This window comes from Suricata suricatta, chromosome 8 (assembly GCF_006229205.1).
Source record: "Suricata suricatta isolate VVHF042 chromosome 8, meerkat_22Aug2017_6uvM2_HiC, whole genome shotgun sequence".
In the NCBI taxonomy this organism is placed as follows: domain Eukaryota; kingdom Metazoa; phylum Chordata; class Mammalia; order Carnivora; family Herpestidae; genus Suricata; species Suricata suricatta.
In genome coordinates this window covers 37,292,433-37,319,489 of record NC_043707.1, presented here as the reverse complement: position 1 = coordinate 37,319,489, position 27,057 = coordinate 37,292,433, and the positions used below count along the sequence as shown (strand labels likewise).

At 58.4% G+C, this 27,057-nt stretch overlaps 1 protein-coding gene across 1 annotated transcript in view; it reads left to right on the top strand.

Annotated features, from left to right (window-relative positions):
* Positions 1–26,673, top strand: part of UNCX (UNC homeobox) — a 62,380-nt gene extending 35,707 nt beyond the window's left edge. The window contains exons 8-10 of the mRNA XM_029945764.1: positions 11,776–11,965; positions 24,723–24,794; positions 26,612–26,673. Of these exons, the coding sequence (XP_029801624.1) occupies positions 11,776–11,965; positions 24,723–24,794; positions 26,612–26,673 (324 nt within the window). The remainder of the gene's footprint in view (positions 1–11,775; positions 11,966–24,722; positions 24,795–26,611) is intronic.
* Positions 26,674–27,057: the final 384 nt, after the last annotated feature.

Sequence of the window (27,057 nt, the reverse complement as noted above, 5' to 3'; positions counted from 1 at the left end):
AGACCCAGTGTGTCCCCCATAGTGGGCATCCTGGGGCAGGTAGGGGCCCTGGGGAGGTTGTCACCCCACAGGAGGCTCAGGGCTCATCTGGGGGCAGCCGGAGAGGCCCAGAGGCCCTGTCCTCTCCCGCTCCTGACCCTAAGGGCGGCTTAGAGTCTAAGGATCCCCCTGAGGATGCTGCCCTTGCCTGGTGCCCTCACCCAGCTCGGGGATCCACATGCCAACCTCAGACACTGTTTTCCAGAACCTTCCAGGAACCCTGGCTCTGGCCTCAGGCCATGGGCTCCCAGGACCACACAGATGGAATCCCTTGTGTCCCATCCTCTCAGGGAGCCTGGGGAGGGGCCCCAGAGTCCCTCCCATTTACCAGGAGGCTACCCCCTGCCCCACCAGGCTGCCGGGGCCCTCCTTGGCCATTGAGCAAAGCCATCTGCCACCAGAGCCTCGAGTCTCCGGGCAGAAGCCAAGGCGACAAGCCGGAGACATGTCTGTGCGTTATCAGCAGAAGGCAACATCTGCCTGCCCAGCCGCCAACAATGGTGGGCCATTTAGTCTGTGCCCTCCTCCCTGTAGCTGCAGACAACAGCTCCCAGTATTATATTTTCCCACTCAATTAGCACCATCATCCTGCTGAAAGAGAGGCCAATTTACCTATAATGACATCATTGTTAGGGAAGTGGCGGCGGGGCTGTCACCAGGTTGTGGAGACAGGTCCGTCTCTCTCCACTAACCCTGACAGGGACGGGGAGCTGGCGGGAAGGCAAGGGGCACCCAGGCGGCCTATCGGCGGCCACCTCGTCACCTCCGACCACAGACATTGTTTCCGACAGTTCTCAGGAGCAGTGTGGCGGAAAATTGAGTCCAGATTCATTAGGTTTTTCAGTGTGCCGCTCAAGTCAGTTAAATTGATACATTTCCTAACGAAATTGAAGTGCTTTGTGCTGCCAGCGGAAAGCCGGGTGACCGGCCTCGGCCCGCTGAGCAGCAGAACGAGCTGACGGATCCATTAGGCCGCTCCCAGCGCCGGCCCCTCTCCCTCCATTCCCGGCCTGCGCTGTAAATCTCCGCCAATTTCGGGCCTAATCATCATTATAAACCCTTCCTCTGCCCGCTCCCTCGCCTGCCCGCCTGTCCGCACCCCGCTCGCAAAACAGACCCTGGTGCTAATCGGCTGGCTGTGCACGGTCAGCATCCCCGCCGAGGACCAGGCACCGGGGACCCCGGGGCAGGGACACCGAGGAGGGGGCTCTGGGCCCAGGAGCAGAATGTGTGCCCATTCGGCAGATGGGGACGCTGGGGCTGGCGACAGGGTTCAGATGCAAACGCAGAGGGTCAGAGCCAAAAGGGACCCTGGAGATCCCAGTTTCCAGCTTGGCCCTTGTTGCCTTTTACACCGAGGGGTGTATAGAAAGTCCCTAGGTGTTGGGGTGTCTGGGGGCTCAGTCGGCAAAGCGTCCGACTTTGGCTCAGGTCAGGATCTTGCGGTTCATGGGATCGAGCCCCGCGTCGGGTGCTGCGCTGACAGCTGAGAGCCTGGAGCTGCTTCTGGTCTCTCTCCCTCCGCCCCTCCCCCGGCTTGCATGCTCTGTCTCTCTCTCTCACAAATAAACAAACATTTAAAAAATTTAAAAAAAAAAAAAAAAAGGTCCCTAGATGTTGAGAGAAGAGCGTGGCTCGCTTTTACACACGGGGTCACTCGTGGGGCCGCCAGACGCACCCAGAAGTCCCCCTGCCCCTCTGGTCAGGGTGTGTGTCCCCAGGAGGCCCACTCTTCCGATTTGACTGCCTTCAGTCAGTTTCGCCTGTTCCCGAAGGTCCTGAGAATCGTACCGTGTGTTCTTCTGTGTCTGGTTGTCTTCCCGGAATTCATGCCCTGCGTTCATCGTGCTCACATCCTCTTCACTGCTGTGTAGTATTCTGCACTCGCCCACTGTTGTTCCCGGCTCAGGGCCTAAATGCTCAGGTCTGGAACCTTCTCCTGGCCCTCGCTTATCGTTCACAGAGCTGCAGGTGAGTTTGGGAAAGGCGAGCACAGGGCCCCCCCTCCCTCCCGTTTCCCCTTGTCAAAGAGGGGTGACCCAGAATGGCCCCGGAAAGCTGATCCGAGCTTGGTGTAGTTGAGTTGGAATTGGCTTCTGTCACATGAAGGTAGATAAAGACATAAGGCCATCAACATGGACACCAGTGTGTGTGCAAGATGTCCTCACTCTGCGTGTTGCCCTGAGGGAGCCGGGGGACAGCAGCATTTCGGCAGCAGTGGGCATGCCTTGTGCCCACCACACTCTCTGGAAAGGATGTGACTTGGCCGAGTCCCCTGGGCTGGGGCAGGGAAAGAGGATCTGGAGCAGCTCAAAGGGGCAGCTGCGGGTCCGGGGGCAGTTGGAACATGGAATGCATAATGAGGTCGCAGCCCGTGAGGAATAGCCACCATGGGTCCACAGCAAAGCAGACAGAGCAAACATACGCAGGGAGGAGGATTTTTAAGCCACCGTTTGTGACGTCATGGTAATTACCGGTCCAGGCAAGAACCAATGATGGATGTTAGAAGCATGACTTTACACAGTTTCAAAGTATCTCTCCAATGGGTTGGGGAGCACATGGGAGAGTGGCAGGTGTCATGGCGAGCCCCACCCTGTCCTCAAGCGTCCCAAGGGCAGAGCATCACCCCGTGATTTCCTTCCAAAAATACATACCCACGGTGTCATCGTGAGGACATGTCTGCCAAACCAAACAGAGGGACACCCTGCAAAGCAACAGGCCTATTGCCTTTGCAAGGGGCTGTAGGAGTTGAGGGGACACCAGGTGATGTGGCGTCCTGACAGGGGACACAGGCCGTGACCCTGTGTGACCTGGGCCCTTCGCTGTGAAGGACATCCTTGAGACAACTGGTCACAATTGGAAACTTCTGGTCAAGGGTATGTGGGGTTCCTTGTAGAATTCTTGTAATTCCACTCTGAGTGGAATTCTTCCAAAATAAAAAGTTAAAAATAAAAAACTGTAGCAAACAGGGTGCTCCATGAAAGAGCCAAGCACAAAAGGCCAATGTTGTAGGATTCCATGTGTATGAAACGCCTAGGCAGAGGCCGAAGCAGAGGCAGGAAGCAGGCTGGAAGCTGCAAGAGGAGGTGCGGAGAACTGGGAACGAGTGCCTGTGAGCTCGGGTCCTCCTCCTGGGGCCACGGGAAGGTTCTGGAGCTCAGTGGTGAGGGCGGGTACATAGCACCATGACTGCACTGGATGCCATAGCACCGCTCACTTCAAAGTACAAACTTTACGTGACATGACCTGAAATCAGCAGCTATGGGACAGTAAGAGTGCAGGCCTCGTCCAGCTGCTGCGGGTTTAGAGTCTGCAGGGCTCGTCAGTCCCCCTTATCCCTCCTCCTCCTCCCACATCCACCCACCAGCCTCTTGAGGACACCAAGCCATTTGTATCCCCGGGCCTTTGCACGTGCCATGCCCGGGGTCCATAGCACTTCCAGCCCCTTCAGATCTCAGCTTCGGGGCTTCTCCACCACGGCCTCTCCCACTCCCCAGTCTGGCCCTGACACAAGTAATTTGCTGGGGACCCTCAGTCAGTCATGCTCATAGCGAGTCCCAGAGAGTAGAGGTGCTCCATGGATGTCAGTGAGGTGAGTGCACGGTGACACCAGGAGGAGAGGAAACAGTGGATGGAAGGGCAGGACTTGCACCCAAGCCCGGTCCCACCCCCACTCCTGGGGGAAGCCACAGGAGGGACGACAGTAGCACTGGGGCCATGGGGGCCGCTGGGGAATGAGGCAGCCTCCTGCGCACTGGGCCCGGGGGTGGCCTGAGCAGCTGCACCCCCCAGGCCAGAGGGGACAGGTGCCGTGGCCACTGGTGGGGAAGGGGTGACACTTAGTGCCCACCGTGCTCCTTGGGGCCCCCAGCCTCAGCCTGCGGACACGGTTTGGAGCCCTGGAGGAATGAACACCATGGTCGGGATCCCCCAGAAGATGGAGAAGGGAAGGGTAGCAGGCTGCCCTGCCTGATGCTCACACGGTCAGAGGGCAGGGACGGTAGCAAGGTTACAGCCTAGAGCCGCCTGTGGTCATGGTCCCCAACCTGTCACGTGCTCCCGCTACTCAGTATGAGAAAGAGTGTACGTGATTATCAACATTCCTGTACCCCTTACATGCTTGGAATTACTGTAGTTTTTGTGTATTAAGTTAAAGAAAATATTTTAAGTTGACTTCACTGGTCTTCCTACCTTTCTGTCATGACTGCTGGAACCTTCCGTGGCTCATCTCTTCTGGAGGACACTGACCCAGAAGGTACAGAAGCAGGTCAGGAATTCGGCTTGGAGCCCTGCCTCACGCCCACTTCAGGGCAGTCTCCAACTGGATTAAAGTTGGGTTTTAAACCCAACTTCACATGACATAAAAATCACCATTTAAGGGGCACCTGGGTGGCTCAGTCGGTTGAGCATCTGACTTCGGCTCAGGTCATGACCAGTTCATGGGTTTGAGCCTTGTGTCAGGCTCTGTGCTGACAGCTCGGAGCCTGGAGCTGCTTCAGATTCTGTGTCTCCCTCTCTCTCTGCCCCTACCCTGCTCTCTCTCTCTCCCTCTCCCAAAAGTAAATAAACATTAAAAAAAAAAAAGTCACCATTTAAGTCATTTTCAAGTATAGGATTCGGTGGAATTTAGTGTGTCCGCAAAGTCGTACAGGCATCACCTGGGTCTGGTTCCCAGTGTCTTCTCGCCGGAAGGAGACCCTGCCCCCACTGGTGCCCCTCCAACGCCCGCCGCCCAGCCCCGAGCCCCCGGTCTGGCATCTGGGTGCGCACTGTCACACACACGCGGCCTTTCCCAGGTCTCTGTGATGTTTCCAGGCCTCGTGCAGGCTCGTGATGTTCCTCCGGGCTGTGCCCACCACCGTCGGCCATGGTCCTTGGAGCTGCTGTGAACCCAAGGTGGGGTTTGGTCTGAACACCTAGTTTCAGTTATTGGACTAACATTTAAAAAAAAATATATACTTATGGAACTGAAAACTAGGGTTCTGCCTCCAGCTCTTCATGTACCTGAGACCTGGACCGGCCACCTGCCCCTCACTGTGCGCACTGGCAAGCCGCCGCCCACCTTGCCCTCCCAGGGGCTTCCCAGGGGCTGCCTTGGCTGTGTGTCTGCCAAGCCCCAAGCTAACCTGGGGAGGGGACTTCAGATGCTGCCCAGACTCTGTCCCCCCACCCCCCAGGAGCCTCTTTCCTCTCTGGGGCATCCGACCGCCAAGCAAACTGGGACTGGGCACCATGAGGTGGGTGTCAGGGTGGGGGGCTAGGGCACAGCCCAGGGAGAGGCCTCGTGGGAGGGTGTTAACGGTGGGGGTCCTGCTGAGCGGCGGCACCGAAGCTCCGAGGCGGGATGTCTGACTAGGCTGAGGAGCAGGGGCCCGTCTGTGGATCTGGGGACCCCTCAGGTGTGGCCTTGGCTCTGTGCGGTCGGGAGGGCCCTGGCCAGTGCTTGCTCCGGGGTCCAGGGGAGGTGCGGAAGGCTGGACTGGGAGGCTGCGGGGTGCGGTGTGGCAGGGCGTGATTGCCTCTGTGGACTGAGGAGCTCGCCCCCTCCCGGCCCCCCGCGCTGGGTGCACACTTGTTTACACGTTGCCGGGAGGCCCAGATGGAAATTTATGGTGTCAGGTGAGAGGCCCTCTTGCCCAGGGTTCCGGCCCATCGAGGGAAGCACAGAAGCTCTTAACAAATCGATGAGCCGCATTTACTCAATAAACCGCAGGCCCTAGCCCCCACTCCCCCCCCCCCCCGGGGCTCTCAGGCTTCTGCAGGGTGGATTGGCACATGCAGTCCCTGGGGGAGGCCATGGGTGGACCTGGGGGCAGCCCCAGCACCTGGGGTTGGGGAGCGTCCTCGCCCCCTGGAAAGGGACGGGCATCTGGGGTGGACCTGGTGGCAGCATTGTTGGCAGGCCAGGCTGTGGTTTGAGGCTCACTTCTCCCCTTGCAAGTGGTAGTGGGGTCTCTGGCGCCTCCACCCTCTTCACCTCCCACCCTGGATGCCACCCCACATACCACATCCCTCCCCAGGCCCCTCTCTGGTCCTACCTCCACTGACTTGCTTCCCCACGGCCAGATGCCTTCCCAGCTCTCCCACCTGACCTCCGGAAAGGCTCTGTCACTCCTGTGGGACTCCCAGGTGGGGGTAAGAGTGGACGTGGGAGGGGCCCCACCGTGGGCCTGGCACTGTCCTGAGTATCCAGTATCAGGGATGCAGCAGTGCACAGGAGCAACATGGTCCTGACCCCCCAGGGAGACACCTGCATGGGGATTTGGTGTGTGGTGGGGGAGAGGTGCAGGGAGGTCGGGGCACATGATCGGGGGGCTCTCTGGAGATGACTTTGAGCAGAAAGAAAAAGTATCTGGGAGAGCAGCTCAAAGAGGGCGGCGTATGCAAAGGCCCTGAGGTAAGGAGGAACTGGGTATTCCCAGAATCAGAGAGGGGCTGGAATGGAGTGGAATCTAGGGGAAGGGAGGGTGACAGAGGCAGACAGAGACAGAGAGAGACACAGAGAGATGGAGAGAGACAGGGAGGCAGAGGTACAGAGAGACGGAGAAATGGAGAGATGGATAGAGACAGTTGGAGAGGCAGAGACAGGAAGAGGGAGAGGTGGACAGAGTCAGGAAGACTGACAGGGGTTATGGTGACTGACCACCTAGGCATCTGGCCGTGAAGAGGAAGGATTCTGCACAAGGTGCTGTCCCACAGCTAAGGGGGACAGTTGGGGGCTGTCACCACTCAAGCAGCCATTCTAAAAAACGTGAAAGGAACCAGGTGATGTTAATTTCAGCGCCATGTCCCATTTAACTCACTGCATCAGCGTCGTCAGCACGGAGCACAGGCATGGCCCTCTGCGTCCCGTCTGTGCTGGCCTGCGATGTCCAGTCTGTCCCCCCAGCAAAGGCACTTTGCTTCAGGATTTAAATCTAAACTTTAACCGTGGCAGTGAATGCTGGAATACTGACCAGCTGGAAGTCCACGTGTGGACTGCCACTGGGGCAGCATCCCCTAGGGAGGCCCTGGGCATGCCGGGCGGGGGAGGGGGGGGATGGAGGAGGAGGGGCCAGCAGAGTTCCAGGTGACTGAGAAGAGCAGATGAGGGACGGGCCCTAATGCCCAGCGGGTGAGGGGCGCCGCAGCCCAGCAGGGTGAACTCCTGAACCCGAGGCAGGGAGGATGCAGCACATGTATGAGTCTGCAGCAGAGAGGAGCTGAGACATGACGGACAGGCTGGTGTGGACCAGGGGCTCTGTCTGAGCTCCGTCTGCTGGGTAGGGACCGGGAACCACCCTTGAGCAGGGTGCTTGGTGGTCAGGCTGTCTGAGCAGTGGCCAGCCTTGTGACCCATCCTCAGTTTCCTCACCTGCCTAATGGGCAGGAAGGCACATTGGACATCTTATGAGAAGCCAGAGGACACAGGACGTGTTTGCAAACCATACAGGGCCATGCATGTGCACGGGTGGAGTCATGGGTCTGTCCAGAATGAGGCTTGCCCCATCCGCTTCCCTTACTGGTGGCAGAGGCGAGGTGGGCTGCTTGCCCAGCCGGCCTCAGGGGAGGCCACGTGGCTGTGACGTGGTGCTCAGACTCTGCTTCCCATCTGGTGTGGCTTGTCTCTCTCTGGATGCCCCCAACTCCTGTGGTCCCCCCACCCCCGCACATGAGCTGCTTGCCCAATTTCCAGGCAACAGGGCCCTCAGCCCCACCAAGCACGTGGGCATTCTGTGAGGCACACAGGGCCACCAGGCTGGCCTCGTTTGGACATCTGTGGCCATGCCTGCCTCCCAGCGACCCCAAAGGAACCCGGTGGGGGAGGGTCTCTGTGTATGCGCCACCCCCACCCCAGCCGGCAGGATCCCCACAATGCCCAGGGCAGCTTCCTTCCTACAGCACTGGCCTTGCCGCTACTGAGTGAGGCTTGGGCATCACGCCTCCCAGACCCACGCTGTGCAGACAGAAAGGCAGGTCTGAGCCTGGGGGACTTGAGTGGCCCTCACTCTGTAGGGCTCCTGGGGCCTGTGAGCCTTGACATGGTGTCCACACTGGGTTCTCTATGCCCCCCCCCCACCCTGAGGACCCTGAAAGAGGCTCTCTCCAGAGTGAAGTCATCTGATTCCCAGCAGGGGCTGGGGAGGGGACCCCCAGCCAGCAGAAAGAAGAAATCCGGCCCCTGCCATGCACAGTCCAAGCCTCACCCCCGTCTCCTGGGAGATGGAGGCCTGTGCACAGAGACAGGAGGGCTCAGGGTCACTCAGCATGCTGGGGGCCCCACTTCTCAGCACTGAGCATCCGTGGGGCGCCTACAAGAGTTCTTTTGATCCTCAGTCAACCTGTGAACTAGGACAACTCATCCCTGTTTTACAGATAAGAAAATTGAGACCTCCAAGCCCAGGCACCTTTCCAGGCCCTGCGTTCCTGCCTTTCAGCCCCGCCCCCGTCCCCCTTAACTGCCCGGAGCAGCTAGCGGTCTGTCAGCCTCCCGGGGCCGCAGCCGCCTGCCCGCCAGGCTCTCGACAAGGAGCCTGGGTTCCTAGAAACTGGAGAAGCCACACGGCTTGTCCAATGGTTACCCTGGAGATGCCAGCGGAAGCCTGCCTCTTGTTTGCCTGCCAGAGCTGCACGGCCAGCCCATTGTGGCTCCGCAAGGAAACAGGGCAATTGTAGTGCTGGCTCCACGCGCCTTGTCCTGGACCGCGGGGCCTGTGCACACGGCCCTGAGACCGGGTGTCAGCCTGCCCTTCCTGAGTCTCTGGGCCCCTGAGCTGAGGCGAGACCCTCCTGTGCCTGCAGGCCTCAGAGATCCAACAGGGTGCCCAGTGTCCAGCTGGGGCACAAGTGGCAGAGAGAGGGCTCATCTCAGGTGTGTTGGGGCAGAATCTGTGGCAGCCCCCAGCAGCTCCCACCTCTTCAGAGGATGCGAGTGCCCCCAAGGATGGCGCCCTGGCCACGTTGGCCACGCCCATGCCCCTCAAACACTCTGTGTGCAGGTTGGCAGGGAGCTGGCGAGGCTCGGGACACAGCTCCATTAGCGCCCCAGCTCTATCTAATTGCCCTCACATTGCCCTAATTCTCCCTAATGCCACACATCCTGTGCCCGGGGTCGTCGCCCTTCCTGGCCCTGTCTCTGCCAGCCTCTTCCATCCTCCAAACACAGAGATGACTTTCCCTATCAAAATGTGCAATAAAAGCAGCGAGGCCCATTTCTTTTTTCTATTTTGAATTCTGTTAACTGACAATTTAACCTAAAATCCTCTGTATTTCCAGCTTGTACAGCTGTAAATAGAGACTGACAGTTTATTTTCACGTCCCGGCCTAGGGGGGGCAGCGGGGGGAACCCATTTGAAATAAATACTTGCGGGTCTCTGACAGACTCCAGACGGGCGGTCGACGTTGGCTGGCAATCTCTGGGACCTGTCACACTCTGTGATCCGTCTTTTTACAAACACAAACGCTGCTGATTTCTTATCAAATGTAAAACCAGCCCGGCTCTTTCTTAAATGGTTACCACGAGCATGAAATTGACATTGTGAATCACATGTGACACTGGCTTGTCTGCGCTATAATTGATCGGTGCTTAGGAGCAGGCGCCGGGCTGCCCCGCACCCCCTCCCGCCGCCGCACCCCGGCCCCCGGCCCCAGCAGTCCTTGTCAATGGGAGGAAACTCTGAGAAAACGCTGGACTCCTGAACGCTGTGGCCCTCTCCAACCACCCCCCCACCGCCCCACGATCCTCCGAGGTGTCAATTCCAATTTCCACGGCTTCATCATTACGCACATCAAATGGCTGTAATTGGCTGCTACAGAAATTTATCCTCCAAAAGGAGAGGGTGGGGGCAGCAGAGGAGGGAGCCGCGGGGACGGGAACGGTGGCGGTAATGAGATTTTGGAAGCCGCAGTGCCACTCCTGAGGTTGGCAGGAAGGAGAGAAGAGGCTGGCACGTGTGGGAGCGCCTTCGCGCTGGCTAACAAAACGCCGTTTGAAAACAAGTCTGGCGGGGTGTGGGCGTCACACAACAAGCCACAAACATACAGCACAGGTCCGGGAGCAGCCGGCCGCCTTTCACTGCCACTCGTCCTCACGGTTACCGTGGCCACGCTGGCAGCCCCCTCCCCTCCCCCCTTACAGTTTGCACAGCTGGAGGTGCCTGTCCCCATCATGCCCCCTGCCAGACACGGGTGTGACTGCTTTGTAGCAGGCAGGGAAACTGAGGCCACGAGGACACTGGTGGGGGTTGTCCTGGCTCCCGCAGCCAGAGTGCTGGGGCTCCTCCTTCAGGACTTTGTCTCCACCGACCACCGACCACCATCGCGCCTCCACCCCGGAGGCTGCCCACGCCTTTGTCGGGTGGGGACCCCTGTGATTGGGCTGGCCATGAAATCTGAATCGTTTCTCAAGCCATGGATTTTCTCTGGGCCACCTGGGGAGTGAGCAAGTCTGTGAAGACAGAGCAGAGGCCCCGCAGAGGCCCCCCCTGCCCTCCAGGCTCCCTCCTGCGGGGCTGGCTGCTCTGAGCAGGGCCACCCCCTTCTCAGCCATCCCAGCCCCCAGGGCCTCTCAGCCCAGGCTCAGCCTGTGACCCCAGGGACCTGCAATTCCCACCTCTGAGCATTGCCCTCACTCACCTCCTCTGGGCCCACGCCCCGTCCAGCAGCTCCCTGGGCGAGCATATTTATGTCTCTGTTTTTCCATTTGGATCTCGTGACTGATGAAACCATGATGCTGAATTACACGCGCAGCGATCACGCCTGTGGCAGGCTGGCAGCACACTTCCCGGGCCTGGCTGCACAGCGGCCTCCTGCAGCCGGGGAGCCGGGCCCCTCCGCATGGCGGGCATCACCACCCGCTCTCCAGATGGGGAAAATGACGCCACGGGGCCAACGGTCCCTAGTTGGGCCTGTGACCTAGATGCTCAGGCTAGCGTCCCCCCCCCCCCCCCCGGGGCACCATTGAGCCTTCAGGGGCTGCCTGAAGCACCTCCAGAAATCCATCTCATGGGGCGATGCCCAGAAGCTTCCCAGGCCACCTGAATGGAGAAGCCATGATTCTCCTGATTCTCCTGAAATCCTGGCCTATTTTTGTCTCATGGGTGCTGCTGTGAATGCACCATGGTGGAGTGTGTTGCCTTTTTCTTTTCTTTTTTTCTTTTTTTTTTTTTTTTTGCCTTGGCCCCTAGGAAGCTCAGAGCCCAATGCAGCTTATTTTCTCCATGGGAAACTTCTCAGTGCTGCCCACACCTCCAGCTTCTGTCCATATTCACTCACCTGAGTGTTCACGGCCATCCCTGGGGCACTGGTGTGGGGGGACATCACTGGGGTGTGTATACACGTCCCTCTCCCCTTTCTCACTTGGCTGTGTGTGAGCTCCATGGGGGGGGGGGCAGGGGCTGGCACCCAGGACATGTGTTTTTCCTGGTGATGGGCAGTACAAGGGACACTCTTAAAAAGAGTGGCCCATATGGGGCAGCTCTCAAGGAGACCACAGCAGAAACTATGCAGTGATTGTTGAGCCCAGAGTCAGCAAAGACATTTCATTTCTTTTGCCATTTCTGATGGAGAACGGCTTCCTAGGGCACTGTGTTAAGAAGGAGTCTGTGGTCCTGTCTGAGAACATGTGACAAGGTTGATTCGTGCTGTCTGCAAAAGAAGGTTGCCTCAGATTTGCCATGTGGGGACCCCTGGCTTCCCTGAAGCTGGGTTTGCTGGCTACCCTCCACCCCAGCCATGTGTGTTCCCTTTACCTTTCAGACAGTCATCCTGGAGCACGGCCTGGGCACCAATGGGGCACAGGAGGCCTGCCAGGGCACACAGGAGATGCCGGGGGTGGCTGGATCCGGGGCCACCTGTGGGCCCAAGCAGGAGCCTGTCAGGGGCACGCCAGAGCAGCATGGGATGGGCTCTGAGGGGACCCTGGGGAGGCCCCCGGGAAAAAAGCATGGTGAGGGATGGGGAGATGGGGAATCATGAGCTGTGAGCGGACCTTTCAGAATCCTGGGAATCCAGGCCCCGCCTGCCTCCTTCCCTTCTAGAAAGCCACGTGAAGCCTGGGTGGCGGCACCTGGGCTCAGACCCACGGGCAGGGGAGGTGCTTTGGCAACAGCATGCCCTGGTGGGCAGCTAGGGCAGGGGACATGCATGTCCTTGCCTTTCCTGTGGCTCTTGGCGCCACCGAAGCCCCATGAGGAGATTCTCCTGTGTGGGCAGAGTGGCGATGGTGGAAACGCAGTGCTAGCCCGTGAACTTGTGCCACGGAGCTTCCCCTGTCTGCTCAGCTCCTGCTGCCAGCCCTGGGCAGAGAGGCTCTTGGGGTCTTAACCTCTTCCAAGAGTCCCTGCCTGTTCCTAGACACTCCGAATGGCTGAGGAGGGCCCCCTCCCTTCTCCGCTGGGGCAGGCCAGGGGGGCTGCGCCCCCAGGAGCTCTGCCTGCAGGTCCCCGTTCTGGGCGGCCATCCTGCCCTCCACCCCCCTCGCTCCCCTTGCTTTCCCACCCCCAGCAGCGTGTCTGAGACCCCGAGACCTGGGGCCGGCAGGCCCTGCAGACACATCTCCTACAGCCCATCCCTTCCCCCCATGGCTGTGGAAACACATTCACGAGGACTCAGGGTTGAGCACATGACCAGACCCGTCTTCCTGGCTCCTTCCCTGCTCTTCTGGCCGTTCCTTCTGCCCGGATGCCCCAGAGACGTCCAGGTGCCCTGCCTGGGGGCGGCGGGCTGCCTCCTGGCCCAGACCTGGGGACCGTGGGCTCCACCAACAGGGTCGGGCCAGGCCTCTCTTTGCCCCACCAGAGAGCCACCTTAGGATGGGCAGGGCCAGGCTGGCATCTGTGAACAAGCAGGGAAGGCAGGGGGAAAAGCCAAAACTTTAAGGTATATGGACTGTGAAATTAAATCGAAATACTCAAATAAGGAATCGCATAACAACATAAGCAAAGATGTTTACCAGGGCTTGAAGTTAAATACAGATTTTTTCATAAACCCAAACACAAAATGCAATAAAGTTCTGTGGAATGTTAAATATAATTTACAGTGGAAAGACGCTCCTCGCCATCCTAAACCGGGTGCGCAACGTCACTGTCATGGTGCTGGGCAGCGGGGCTCTGCTGACCCTGGCATGGGTAGGGCAGGTGCTGTGGCCGGACCGCGGTGGGTGTGCCCAAGGGCAAAGTGTTGCCGGTGGGTGCGCTGGGTCCGGGGCTGGCTATGAGTGCCGAATTCGTCCTGCCTGCAGGCATGGCCATAAAACTCACACCAGGGACAATCATCTCCAAACACGAAAGCAGCCTTCGAGGATCTGCCCTGATGCTAACTGGTTCCTGGCCCCACCTGGCCTTGGCCTTGGGGGTCTTCTCACCTAATATGGCAGGTGCAACGGAGGTCCGGCCAGTTCCCTACCTGGAGACACCAGCCTTGGGCCAGGGGATGGAGGCCAAGGGACCCAGCATCCTGTTTCTGCCCCTACTTCCTGGTCAAATACCCTCAAAGGAGAGGGCCTTTGATAGTCATTTACACTGTGGGGAGAATGAGCTCCTTTACTGCGTCCCCTCCCTCTCTGGCCTTGGGATACGGACCTGGAATCTTTGTGGACCCTGGACCTGCACCGGTGTAGCACGGTCTGCAGCGGGGGAAGGGGCTGCCTGGAGTCGCACACCGATTCCCGGAGAGTTCTGGTTAGAATCTGAGTTTCTGGCCTTCCAGGCCTGGGGACAGCAGTTCATATCAGTCCGAGTTCTCACCTGCAGAAATCTATCTGGCAGCCTCACCAACCAGAGTCACACAGCCTGCCCTTCAGGCGCATGTGTAGGGGTGTGTATAGCTGTGTGGGGGTGTGTACAGGTGTGTGCTGTGTGGGTGTGTGTGTGGGGGTGTGTGTACAGGTGTGTGCTGTGGGGGTGTGTGTAGCTGTGTGTGTGCTGTGTGTACAGGGGCATGTGAGGCGTGTATCTGACTGCCAGGCCGCGTGTGCTCCAGCATCTGTGTGAATGTAAGCTCACCTGCATGTCCCCGGGGGGGGACAGGCCCAGTGTGCACCACCCCACCGCCCCTGAACCGAGAGGCAGGTCTGTGCAGGCAGCAGCCCAAGAGGGTATGGGCTGGGAGGACGCCGTCCCTGGAGCCATGTACCTGGGGCACAGCTGAAGGTGGGACAGAAGGGCCTTGTCAGGGCCCCGGTGTGGGGGAGGGGTCTCAAAACACATCTCTTTCCTCTGTGGTGGCTCTGCCCCTGTGTTTCACCAGCCCACCCCACCCACAGGCCGGCCTTGGAAAAGGAATAGGATCGTGGGCGCGACAGCGGAGGCTGGAAGGACCAGACCCACAGCCCTCACCTGGACGCCAGGCAGGCCAGGGTGGGGAGGACCGGCTCACCTCCAGCCGGGTGCCTGTCAGGTGGACTCTGAGGAGGCAGCCGGGGTCACTGTCGACCAAGTGCCAGACTGAGTGCTGGTGCATCTTTTTCTTACCCAGCAGAGGGGCACGGGAGGCCCAGACACAATGGGCTTCCCGCCTCTGGCCAGTGCCCTCCACACTGAGTCCCCCCAACCCCCCCCCGCAGGAGCAAGCCTGTAGGCAGCCATCTGCCCACGTGCCCACCTTGTATGAGCTCCCTGTCGCCTGCCAGGCCCCAGTCTGGGAACCGGGCCCCCAGGACCAGATGTGGCCCCTGCCCTCCCGGGGCCCCCTTCTTGAGGGTGGGACAGAGGAGGCAGTCACGGCCATGTGGCCAATTGATTTCTGTCCTCATCAGCCCGGCCCTGGGGAGGGGCGGGGCCTAGGACGAGCCAGCTGGGTCCTCAGGCCTCCGGGATCTGCGGGCAGCCCCACCAGGGTGGACGTCCAGCCCGGGGCAGCGGGCCTGCAGTGTCCTGCCTCCCGCCGTTTCTCCTGGGGCCTGGCTCCTCCGCCTGCTCGCAAGCCGCCTGGTCACTCTGAGTCGGCAGGAGGCCGGTGGCCCTTCCCCAGGCTCCTAGCCCCTGGTTTAGGTGCTGCTGCGGGGGGTGTTTTCTTTAAAAACAGGATGGATATGAGAAAAACAACAATGCTCCAAAACCACACTTAAGGTGCGGGTCGGGCTGGCTCGTTAGCACTGAATAATCGAGCCTCAACCACACCGCTGGGAAATGAAAATAAACACCACACACCAAACACTCAGGACCCAGGCTGCCATCCTTGGGGCGCGCACGCGGCACCAGGTACCAGGGCCTCGGGACGGTGACGTCGGTCCTCCCTGTTGGCGTGACAGGAGCACGCCTCCGTGGGATGTCTTCACTGGGTACCTGCCCCGGCAAGGGTCACCTAGAGGTGGCCCTCCCCAGGAGGACAGGCTCCCCGGCCCCCCCAGGGAGGAAACTCCTTGGGTCGAGCCCAAACCCTGCTTGGTAATATAAGCTTGCTTCCTCCTGCTCTGTGCTCCGTGTAGACGGAGAACAGCTGGTCACCTCTCTCTCGCTAATAAATCCCGCCCGACTGCACCTCCAGGGGAGTGCGCCAGTTTGGGGCTCTGGAAGCCAGAAGGGGGGCTCTGGGCGAGGACCTGAGTCGCCCGCCGTCCCCACTCACCCACTGCCTTTGTGCGGGTGTCGGGGGCGCACGAGCTGGCGGGAGGGTTGGGGTCTGGGGGGCAGCACAGGCTCCTTTGTGCAGCCATGTTCCCGGCGCATTGTGTATGGGCCGAACTTTAGCTCACAATTTGGGATTAGAGCAAATCCGAGTATTTTTCTGCATGCCTGCCCGCTCCCGGGCACCCGGAGCCTGCTGGGTAACTGCCTATTATCCACCGGTTCCACTCCAGTGCCCTCCCCAATAAAACTTTTCATATCCTTATAAACGAACTCGATTGCCGTGTTATAAACATTTACACTGTGCTAACAGATCATCTCCGCACATCAGAATTGGCTAAATTCCCTTTTCCAGATGAATATATTGAAGGAGATTAGAGATATGATAGCTTTTCAGATTGCTGAACCCAGAAAAATTAGTTTAGTGAGCATTTACAGAGGCTAAATTGGAACCATTAAATAGTGGATTAAATTGATGGCACTTTCATTGTCTGTCCTTCGGTACTGCTGTAAAATCAATTAGCCGTCACCAGCCCATTCTCCATATAGTGATATTGCCATCCTCTCTGGAAGCTGATGCAGAACCTCCCAGAGGCAGGCCAGGGTGTGAAAACACACCTATCCGGTGGCACGGCCGGAAATAGCCTTGGGACCGGGGCTGCCCTGGGAGGACCGAACCTGCTGCCCGGGCTCCACCGCCTCCCCGGGGCCGCGTGTGTGCGTGTGCGTGTGCACGTACCGAGGGCTGCCCTAGCTCTCCCACTGGAGGCTGAGGGGACAGGAAAGGGCATGCCTGACCCCATCCTCTGCCTCCGGGTGGCCCTGTAACTCAGGTCAAAGGTGGCACGTATCTGCAGGGAAGTAGAATTGTGGAGGGTACAGAAAGGTGGGCTGCCTGGAGGTGGTTTTCAGGTCATATAGGAGTGTGTGACTCTTGCCGCCACAGCCCCAGGGCCGGGAGCCCTTATAGAGCCACGGTCCAAACAGAGTGTCAGGGTTTTGAGTGGGAGGTCCCCCTGAGAGGAAACTGAGCCTCAGGGGTGCCCAGAGCCCACAGCGGGTGCGAGGCTGCTCTCCAGCCTTGAGTGGCTGCCTTGGGAGAAACCCTGGGGCCATGCTGAGTTCTGGGGGCAGAGAAGCCAGGTCCCAAGGATGAGCAGATGGCCTCACAGCTGGCACTCCACCTGTCCCTGAGGAATTTCATGGTCAGCTCAAGAAGTGGGGGTCTGGTGGCTCACCACTGCCTGTGCTGACGGGGAAACTGAGATCCAGGTGCAGCAGTGGGAAGGCCTGGCCCCGTCCTGTTGAATAGGCCTACTTTGTCATCAGTATCATCCAACTCAACCAGTGGGCATGCACGCCTTCCAGAAGCCAGACAACAGGGCTGTGTGTGGGCAGAATGGGGTGTGGCAGCTGGATCCCTCTCTTGGTGGCACCCAAGATCCAAAGGTGGCCTGTGCCCTCTTCCCCCCCCCCCCCCCCCCCCCCCCCCCCCCCCCCCCCCCCCCCCCCGGTCCTCCTGAGCTCACCTTCTCCAGGAAGGCTGCTGTGATTCCTCCACCCTTGAGTCAGGGCTGCTGGGCTTCCCCGTGTCACGGTGGTCATGGCACCGGGTGGGAAATGCTCTGTCTGCTTCTCCAGTCGGCACCAGCACCCAGCACAGGGCCAGCGCCCTGTGGAGGGGGTATAGCAGCCATCAGCTCTGGCCACCAGGCAGTTCGGGAGAATAGGAAAGGGATGTAGGAGCCCGAGGCCAGGAGAGAGAGGCCTGCTTGCGGGGAGAGGCCACAGGGGCTGCCAGGACAGCGTGGCCAGAACGGCCTTTCGGGAGATGCAAGTGCCCCAGGCTCACGCGTCCCACTTCTCCTGTTTGTAAGTGCAGCCCCTCTCGTCCCTCCCATCAGCCTGGAAAGGTCACCAGCTCCGCTGCACAGTGGAGGAAACAGGAGAGTTTCTGGGTGGTCAGGGCCCAGTGGCAAGGCAGCATGGGGTTGGGCTCGTACCTAGGGGCCCACCTGCCCCTCCTGCCCATGCCAGCAGGTCCCCTCTGGGGCCTGGCCTGAGCTAAGCCCTGGGGCGCACTGCCCCCCGATAGCACGGGACCCCATCTTTACCCTCTCTGCCTTGCTCACGTGGCCTGATGTCCTGGGATGCCCTCACCTCAGGTGCCCAGGCCAGGCAGGGAGTCTAGCAGGGCCTCAGCAGGACGGAAGGAGGCTGGCGGCTGAGCCCTCCGTTCATTGAGATGTAGACACAAATCCTGGAAATTAGGCCTGAGCCCCTCCAGGCAGTGTGGGGGGCCTAGCACTCAGATCTGTGGTTGCGGGTGTGGAGGCCACAGGGGCCCAGAGAGAAAGTGGAACAGAGTGGGCCCATGGGCAGGCAGGTGGGGGCCCCTCCTGGAAGTCTACCCTTGGGCGAGGCACCTCTTACCCGGCTCCTTGGGAGGACAAGCTGCCAGGGAGGGTGCTGAGCTGCCTATGCCAGGAGGAGTGTAAGCCGTGCGGAGGCAGACAGAGCCCGGCCTCGGGCCGGAGGGATTGAGCCCTCCCTGGGGGACGGGGTGCCTGGCAGCGCCATGCACAGTGCAGGGCTGGGCACACACGTGCAGAGCCTCAGGAGCCGGCAGGGCCCCAGACCCGTGCTCCCAGCCCCTGCAGGGTCTCAGCGCCCTCCCTGTCCTCACCTTCTTGACCCCTGACCCCGGCTGCTCTGAGAACTGGCAGCCCCCCAGGCTGGTTGAAAGGCCAGTGTTCCAGTGGATTAGCCACCCCCCCCAAAAAAAACACACTGTGGGTTTCATGTGAGCTCAGCAGGGGGGCGGGAGACCTCAGAACAGAGAGGGGGGCTGCTGTGGGAAGGGGCTGTGGGGACCGCTGTCAGGTCAGGTGACGTGTTGGCATGGAGATGAGGGCTCTGAGCATGGTGGGAAGTCAAGACAGAGGCCCCGAAGTTCGGCCCTCCACAAGGGCTATAGGCGGAGGCCAGGCCGGGGAAAGGCCACCTGGGAATTTACAAACTGCTTCCTGTGTCTCTCAGCTCCACTGAGGCCCAGGAGAGGCCTCCCTGTCCCATTTAATAGATGGGGAAACTGAGGCTTGGGGACAGGAGGGATTGGCCTGAGACCTCAGATAACGAGTGGGTGACCCCTCTGGGACCTCAATTCCAGGCAGTTGGCAGGTGCCCACTGTGGGGCCACATCTGTATTTTTCAGATGAGAGAACCTGGCCCAGAGACAGTCAGGGGCCATTCAAGGTCACACAAGAAGCCAGTGGCAACAGAGCCAAGGCACAGGCCAGCCTCCTGCCCCCAGCCAGGGCCGCTCAACTGGGGGCCCATGCAACCCTTCCTGCTGCGAGCCCATCCCCCATCCTTTGGGCTGGGAGGAGGATAAGGTTTCTGGGCAGCTGTGGGGTGGGTTCGGTGGGGTCAGGTGCAGGGGTAGGGATGGGGGAGGGCGGCACAGGCAGGTGAGAAGGCCAGCCCCAGGAAGTTCTCACGAACACACGGATGGCCCGGCCCGCACCTGGCCTGCCGGCCCTCTGGCCTCTGACAACTGATATTTAGAGTGGCCAGGCTGTCTGAGCACATGTGGTCCAGCTGCAGTGGTGAGGCCCCCCTGGGGGAGGGTGCTGGGGGCCCATGTGCTCAGCCCGCTCCAAGCTTGGAGGTCCTGTTGCTGTACGTGGTGGGCGCTGTGTCAGGGTACTGACAGTGCTTTGAGGCCTGGGCTCTGGGGGCTCCTTCTCCTCTGGGAACACCCCCATGGCTGCAGCTCAGATTCAACTCACTGGGTAAGTAGCTTTGCCCACCTGGGCCTCAGTTTCTTCTCCAGGACACTGGGCTGATTGCCTCCCTCCTCGTCTGGGGGCTGCAGGGAGGTGGGTGAGCCTGGCCCCGAGGTGAGGGCCAGGCACAGATGAGCTGGTCACAGATGGAGTCTCCCGCTTGGTCCCCAGGGGAGGCCAGTGGCCTGTTGGGAGGGGCCAGGGTCTTGGAGCCTTCCTTCACCTGGCTGCTGGCTCTCAATTCGGGACGGGCTTCGTCTAGCCGTGATGGATGGCCACAGTGTTGGAATGAAGGTCTGGGAGAACCCAGGCAGAAGCTCGAAGACTCAGGATGGAAGAGAGAAGGGCCCCTGGCCTGTCTGTCCATCTGTCTGTCCAGGCTGCATCCTGAATGCAGCAGGAGGGGCTGGAGAACCTTGGAGGAGTTCTAAGAACACTTTCTTGAATGTTTGGGTGAATGAGAGGAGTCGGGCTGGGACTGGCCGGCCACCACAAACAATGACAGGAGAACCGGCCACTACTGTACGTGGCCCTGGGGGTCCCTGAGGATGTAACCGTGGCCTGGCTGGAGCAGGGCCCGAAAGGTCGCCATCCAGAGATCCCTCTGCTTGGCCCCTTTTCTCCTTCCAGCCAGAGGATATGTGTGGCTCCTTTGGAAAAGCTGGCCCAAGACTGGGCCCCAGGCTAAGGCCAGAGCAGCTTACCTACCAAAGACACAGGGACCTGGCTTCCTTTGAACTCCTCCCCGTGGGGCGCTGTGTGATCCCGAAAGGCAGCGGGAGCTTGGAGCCTGCTATCTGTCTGCCGGAGGCAGAGGGAAGCCCTGGTCACCCGCACCTGGCACCGCCAGCCCATAGCGGATTCACTGCAGTTCTGCCTCCCGCATAGCCGTCGGAGGTCGTGTCTTCTTGGGTAGAGCAACTTGACTTAGAGTGTGGGGAGAGGGACACAGGGTATGCCTGAGACAGCCTGGGAGGCAGGGCACACGTCAAAACCAGCAAGGGGTGCAAGCTTGGCAGGGTCCAGGATTAAGACACAAGGAACTGGTGTTTCCAAGCCGTTTTTACTTATTTGGGGGATAAAATCTACATGACATTAGATTGGCCATTTTAACCACTTCTAAGTGTACAGCTCAAGGCCCCTGAGCACATTCACACTGCTGTGCAGCTGTCCCCACCATCCATCTCTGGAATGTTCCATCTCCCCACATGGAGACTCTGTCCCCATTACACACAGACCCCCCCCACCTGCTCCCCCAGCCCCAGCTCCACTGTCTACTTTGGTGTCTGTAAGTCTGACGATGGCAGGACCTCAGATGAGTGGGTGCCAGTGCGTGTCCTTCTGTGCCTGGCTCGTGTCACTCAGCATCAAATCCTCAGCGTTCATCCACGTGGTGGCAGGTGTCAGAATTTCCTTCCACTTTAAGGCTGAAAAAACTCTCATTACAAAGAGTAGAACCTGGAGAAACCCAAAAGGCCATCAGCATCACTTGTGACGGGGCAGACACGCCAGGTTCTCCCAGCACCAAGTCCTGGGGACACACAGCATCACCTCTGCGGTGCACCTTGGGAAAGCACCCCTAGTCATGAGGACCACTCTGCAAAGTAACCAGCAGCACTGGAGAAAACATCAGTGTCCCAGAGACAAAGACTGAGTCATCCTAGAATGAAGGTGACTCAGGAAACATGGCTGTTAAGTGCCATGTGAGGACGTTAGGACGTGGATGTCAGGAGGACAGTCAAGGACGTCGGAGTCATGCTTGTTCTTCATACCGCGCTGGCCCCGGGGGCCAGCTCACACGGACCTGCAGGAGTGATTGCTCCGTAGTCAGGAACTTTGCAAGCCAGTTGTAAGTTACTGAAATCGGCCCTGGTGGGGGAATTCGCACCATGAAAATCAGCCGAAACCACAAAGCAGAGCCGCCTTCTCCTCCTTCTCATTCTCCTTTTCTCCTTCTCCTCCTCCTTTTTTTTTTTTTTTTTTTTTTTTTTTTTTAGTACTGGCATGCAAGCTTGCTACTGATTGTATGAGACATGACATTAGGGGTTGCTGGCTGAAGGCAGACTGGAAGACTGGGCAACATTTCTGCAACTCTGAAATGATTTAGAAATAAACAGTTGAAAAATAAAACAATTCTAAAATCAGAGATTGAGCTCATCTCTTGGCAAACCAATTCCTGTCTCTGTCTCCTTCAGAGGTGACAGACACCAGCCAGGCCTGACCAAAGAGGCTTCTTGGAACAAAATCTTCCCTCAGCCCCTGGGGTAATATACCCCCCTGTTTCCTTCTTCTCCATAGTTCCTTTCAGTCTTTTATACAAGCTCTAATTTCATTCATCCATCTATTCATTCATTTATTCATCCATCCACCTATCCACCCACACACTCATCTATCCATGCATCCACCCACCATCTACCCATTCACCCATCTACTCACTCACTCATCCATCCATCCATCCATTCATTCTCACCCACTTATCCATCCACCAATCCACCCACCATTCACCCATCCACCCACTCATCCACCCATCCACCCACTCATGCACTCATCCACCCATCCATCCATTCATCCATCTGTCTACCCACTCATCCATTCATGCATCCATCTACCCATCCATCTATTCATCCATCCATCCCTCCCCACCCACCCATCCACCCATCCATCTATCTATCCCCATCCATCCATTCATCCATCCACCCACTCATCCATCCCCACCCATCCACCCATCCATCCATCCATCTATCCATCCCCACCCATCCACTCATCCATCCACCAACTCATCCATCCCCACCCATCCACCCATCCACCCATCCATCCATTCATCCATCCATCCATCCATCCCCACCCATCCACTCATCCATCCATCCATCCATCCCCACCCATTCACTCATCCATCCATCCATCCACCCATCCCCATTCATCCATCCACCTACCCATCCATCCATCCATCCACCCACCCATTCACCCACCCATCCATCAATCTACCCATCCACCCACTCATCCATCTATCCATCAATCCATCCATCCACCCATCCATCCACCCACTCATCCACCCACCCATCCATCCACCCATCCATCAACTCCATCCATCCATCCATCCATCCATCCATCCATCCATCCATCCATCCATCTATCCATCCATCCATCCATCTATCCATCCATCCATCTATCCTCCCATCTACCAATCCATTCATTTAACCATTCTGTCCCCCCTCCATTCACCCATCCATCCATCCATCTTTCCTTCCCTCCCTCCCTCCCTCTCTCTCTTCCTTCCCCTACCATTTATTGAGCAACTTAAATGCATTGCACTGTGCTGGTTTATCGTTTAGTAATGAGCAAAATAGACAAAGCTCCTGACCTCATGGAGCTCATATGCCAATGGGCAGGGGAGAAAGCAAGCAAACGGGAAGAAACCTATGAATTATACATGAAGGAAGGGCTTACATATTGGTGGGTTATCAGGGGAAGAAGACATGTACTCAGGTGGTCGGGGAGCTTCCTCAGAGAGGCGCCATTTAAGCTGAGACATGAAGGATGAAGCAGACAGTCATACGAGGTTTGGGGCTGGTGTCAAAGGCAGAGAGGACAGTATGAGTAAAGGCTAGGAGGCTGGGAAGAGCCGTCGTATTCAAAGAACAGACTGAAGGCCAGAGTGGCTGGAGGTCCTGGGCAGAGGGGAAAGGGGAGAGGTCACAGGCTGGACCCACAGGGGCTCAGAGGCCTGAGGAGAAGTGGGGGGTGTCTTCTGTGTTTAGTGGGAAATGTTGGGGGGTGTCAATCACACGAGTGCCTTGATAAACATTCACCATGAATGATTGCTGCAAGGAGAAGGTGTCCAGAAGCAGGGGGGCTACGAGGAGGGTGTGGAGGTGTCCAGGTGTGGGAGGTCAGCAGCTTAGGTGGGGCTGATGAAGATGCAGGGGGACCACGGGGAGGATGTGGAAGTGTCCAGGTGTAGGAGATCAGCAGCTTAGGCAGAGCTGATGGAGATGCAGGGGGACCACAGGGAGGGTGCGGAGGCATCCGGGTGTGGGAGGTCAGCAGCTTAGGTGGGGCTGATGGAGAAGCAGGGGGACCATGGGGAGGGTGTGGGAGGTCAGCAGCCTAGGTGGGGCTGATGGAGAATCGGGGGAGCTGTGAGGCTGTGCTCAGGGGCAGCTCCCAGAGTTCTGGCGGGGCAGCCAGGTAGATGCGGGCATGGGTGGGCGAGCAAAGGCAGGCAGAGCATTAGGGCCTGAGTCAAGCATCAGCTGGTCCTTGGGAGCCCTGGATGCCTGACACACTTCCAGGTGGAGATGCTGAGTCACTGGCTGTAGATGAGCTTTGGAGGGGGCTGCAGGCATAAAGTCAGGAACAGTGGGCACACAGCCACCCCCTGAGGTCCCCTTTCCTGACACATCCCATGGGCCCTCAGTGTCACTGCATCTTCCTCAGCTCAACCGTAAACTCCAGGCCTGTGACCACCTTGTTTACTGTTTGCTCCAGGCACATAGGGAGAGTCAAATCGGCTTGGACCATGTTGGGGTTAGACCCTGATGCTCTAGGGCTGCACCTGCTGCTTAGCAGATGGGTCATTAAAACCACAAATCCCCAGAGGCACAGGATGCTGGGGGACGCATTGCCGGGGGTGCTAGAAGCCAGGCCGGCCCTGGAAAGTGATTTGGCAGTGTGAAGTAAGCACCGTGGAAATGTTCAGTGCCTTTGACCCAATAATGCCACCTCTGGGGTGCTCTTCTAAGGAAATTATCCAAAATATGGCAAGGGTGTCAGGCCCAAAGATTCATTGCAGCATTATTTTTAATGACCAAAAAAAATTAGAAGCCGCTGAAACGTTCAACAATCAGGGAGCAGTTTAGTATATTATAGTACATGCACTCAATGGAATACTAGGCAGTCATTAAAAGGGATGATTATGAAGACTGGGTGGTGATATGCAAATGCATCCACAATGTCATGTTGAAGAAAAGCAGCATACAGAATTATGTGTACATTAAGGGTATAATGATGTAAAAAACATATGCATGGAGAAAGCACCTGGAGAAGACAGAGCAGCATGAGGACAGTGTGCTGGTGAGGTGGGGACACAGTTCTCTTTTTGGTTTTTGACTTTCCTATAAAGTATTACATCACTTAGGTAATTGAAAATATTTAGAGTTTATTGCAGGGTGGTGGAATTATGGGTAAATTTTATTGTTTCTTTGCACTTTTCTGGACTTTCCAAATGTTTTCCTGGGCAGAGGATCATGCTGGCCCTGTGATGGGGGGAAGATGGAATGGGGCTAAAGAGTATGAGGGTGACTAGGGGACACCACCTCACGTGTGGCACTGCCGTTCCCACCTTCACAAGATCTGTCTGGTGATGATGAGGATGATGAGGGTGATGTTGGTGATGATGAAGCCAGGGATGTTGAAGATGCTGGTAGTGATGATGGTGATGGTGGCGAAGGTGGCGGTGATGGTGGTGATGCTGATGACACGGATGAGGAGGAGGAGGATGATGATGGCGCCAGTGTGATGATGATGAAGGCAATAATGGTGATCACAGTGATAAGAGCTATAATTTATTCAGCACTCATTTCGCACCAGGACTGTGCTAAGTCTTTCAGATAAACTATTTGGGTGGTGGGTACTATTTGGTCGTTTAGCTGGCAAAGGGTCAAGCTGTTATGTAACACAAGCCCGTGAAGTCCCAGGGCCTGGGCTGGACCAAGGCCAGTAGGAGGCTGGGGGGAGCAAGGCCGGGCTTGCAGCTGGGGCTTGCTCACCCACTGGCAGAGGGAAAGGAAGCATGGGGGACAGCCCAGCTATGGCCCCTCCATGGAGGGGTGAGTTCAGGCCAGCAGCAGAGAGCACAGAAGGCACTGGGGCAGAAAGTCCTAGGGGTGCAGATGACTAGCTGAGTGGGGGGCCCACCTACTCAAAGTGCCTATTTTGCAGATGGAGGTTGAGACCCAGAGAAGGGTGGGTGGTGTATTGATTGTGTTTTTTACTTTTTGTATTTTATGATGCTTTGCTATGTCAGGGGCCTTGCCGGCTGGGGAGAAAATGCCCTCCCTGGGCTGGCCAGTCTTAGTGGAAGCAGACTCCCCCCCCCCCCACCCAGGGTGTGTCTGCCGCATATAAACCAACCAGTCCAAGCCCACACCCCGAACCCTCTTCTGTCAGGTTCCCACACCACAGCCCAACATCTCACTGCCCTAGGTCACCTGGGGCCAGGTTGCTGGATGAGAGCAAGTCACCCAGTAGCCCAGAGCCCGCTGAGATTCTTCAAACTACCCAACCCTACGCTTGCTCAGCTGCCACTCTGCCTTCCCCTGAAAAGCAGTAAAGGCTCCGGGCCATGCTCCAGCCACCACTCCCCCTGCCTCCACCGACCCATTCCCTGGGTGGCCCCTTTTCGCCTGCCCCCTCCTCTGGGGAAATGAAACATGGCACTCTGCTGGCAAAGCAGTGGCCTCAGCCTTACCGTAACCGATGAAAACAGATCCTGTGCCAACTTCAAGACGGCAGGGCCGGCCCAGGGTCACCTGACAGGGTGGAGTGGGGTCTGATGTGAGGCTGCTCTCGGGCTCATCGTGGAGGTGCTGGGACGGGGTGAGAGAGGGGTCTGCTGTGGTCCTGGGGGGAGGGTGGGCTGAGGGCGGAGGGAGGACACACGCACTTCTCAATTCTCTTCCTCTGGCTCCTGGGTGACGGTGGTGGGTCCTGGCCCGGCTCTGGGCCTCCTCTGTGGCCCCAGGGAAGAAGGGTGATGTCGTGACACCCAGGCCTTGGGTGCTCCTGAGCTGAGAGCCAGGTCATACATGGGCCCTTACCCATTTTTGTCCCCTTCCTAGGGGAGTTACTGCCCTGCCCAGGCACAGAGGACAGTCTGGGCCAATGCTGGTGTCGGGTGTATGGGCCCAGGATAGTAACTGGAGCTGGGCTGTGGAGCAGTGGGGTCCTCCGTCCAGTCCAGTGGGGCCCCAAGCCACTGGGGCACCCTCTGCCCCTGCCCAGCTACCCTTCCTCTGGACACGGCGCTCTGTCCACTGGCAGCCTCTCCAGTGGTGTCAGCTCTGAGCATAGCCACAGCCAGCCCAGCCACCCGACATTGAGGTCTCCCTCCCATAATTGGAACTTTTGTCATATTTATTCACAACAGATCAGATTGTCAGGGGCCTGCTGGGGCTCTCCAGAGGCCCGCCGTGAAATCGGTTTGAAATGGCCTGTCGGGTTGTCTTCTCCCTGCTGCAGCGACCATCTGGCTGATGGGCCAGCGGCTGGGCTGGTACACCGACCCAGGGAGCCACGGCTAAGCCACTCCCAGGAGCCCTCACGCTGGCGCACACCACCGTGTGGCACTCCTTACCTCCCTCGTGGACCCCGGGAGCCAGGCTGCAGGGAGAGGCCTGGGTGTGGAGGGTCAGCAAGGTGGGCATGAGGCTGGGAATTCCCAGGGCCACGGGCTGGCCTTCTGTGTCATGCCTGGGCTGGCGTCTTGACAGCTGGGGCCTCTGCAGGCAGAGCAGAGTGTGGGACTGGCCCGGAGAGGGGCTGTGCCTCCCTGACCCGGTCCTCGCCTGGGCACAAACTTCCCCGGAGTCATGTGTGTTCCTGGCCAGGTGTGTGCGTGTGTGTGCATTCAGCATTCAGAGCGGTTTCTGGGTCATGTCGCCACCATTCCGTCTCATAGGGCTCGG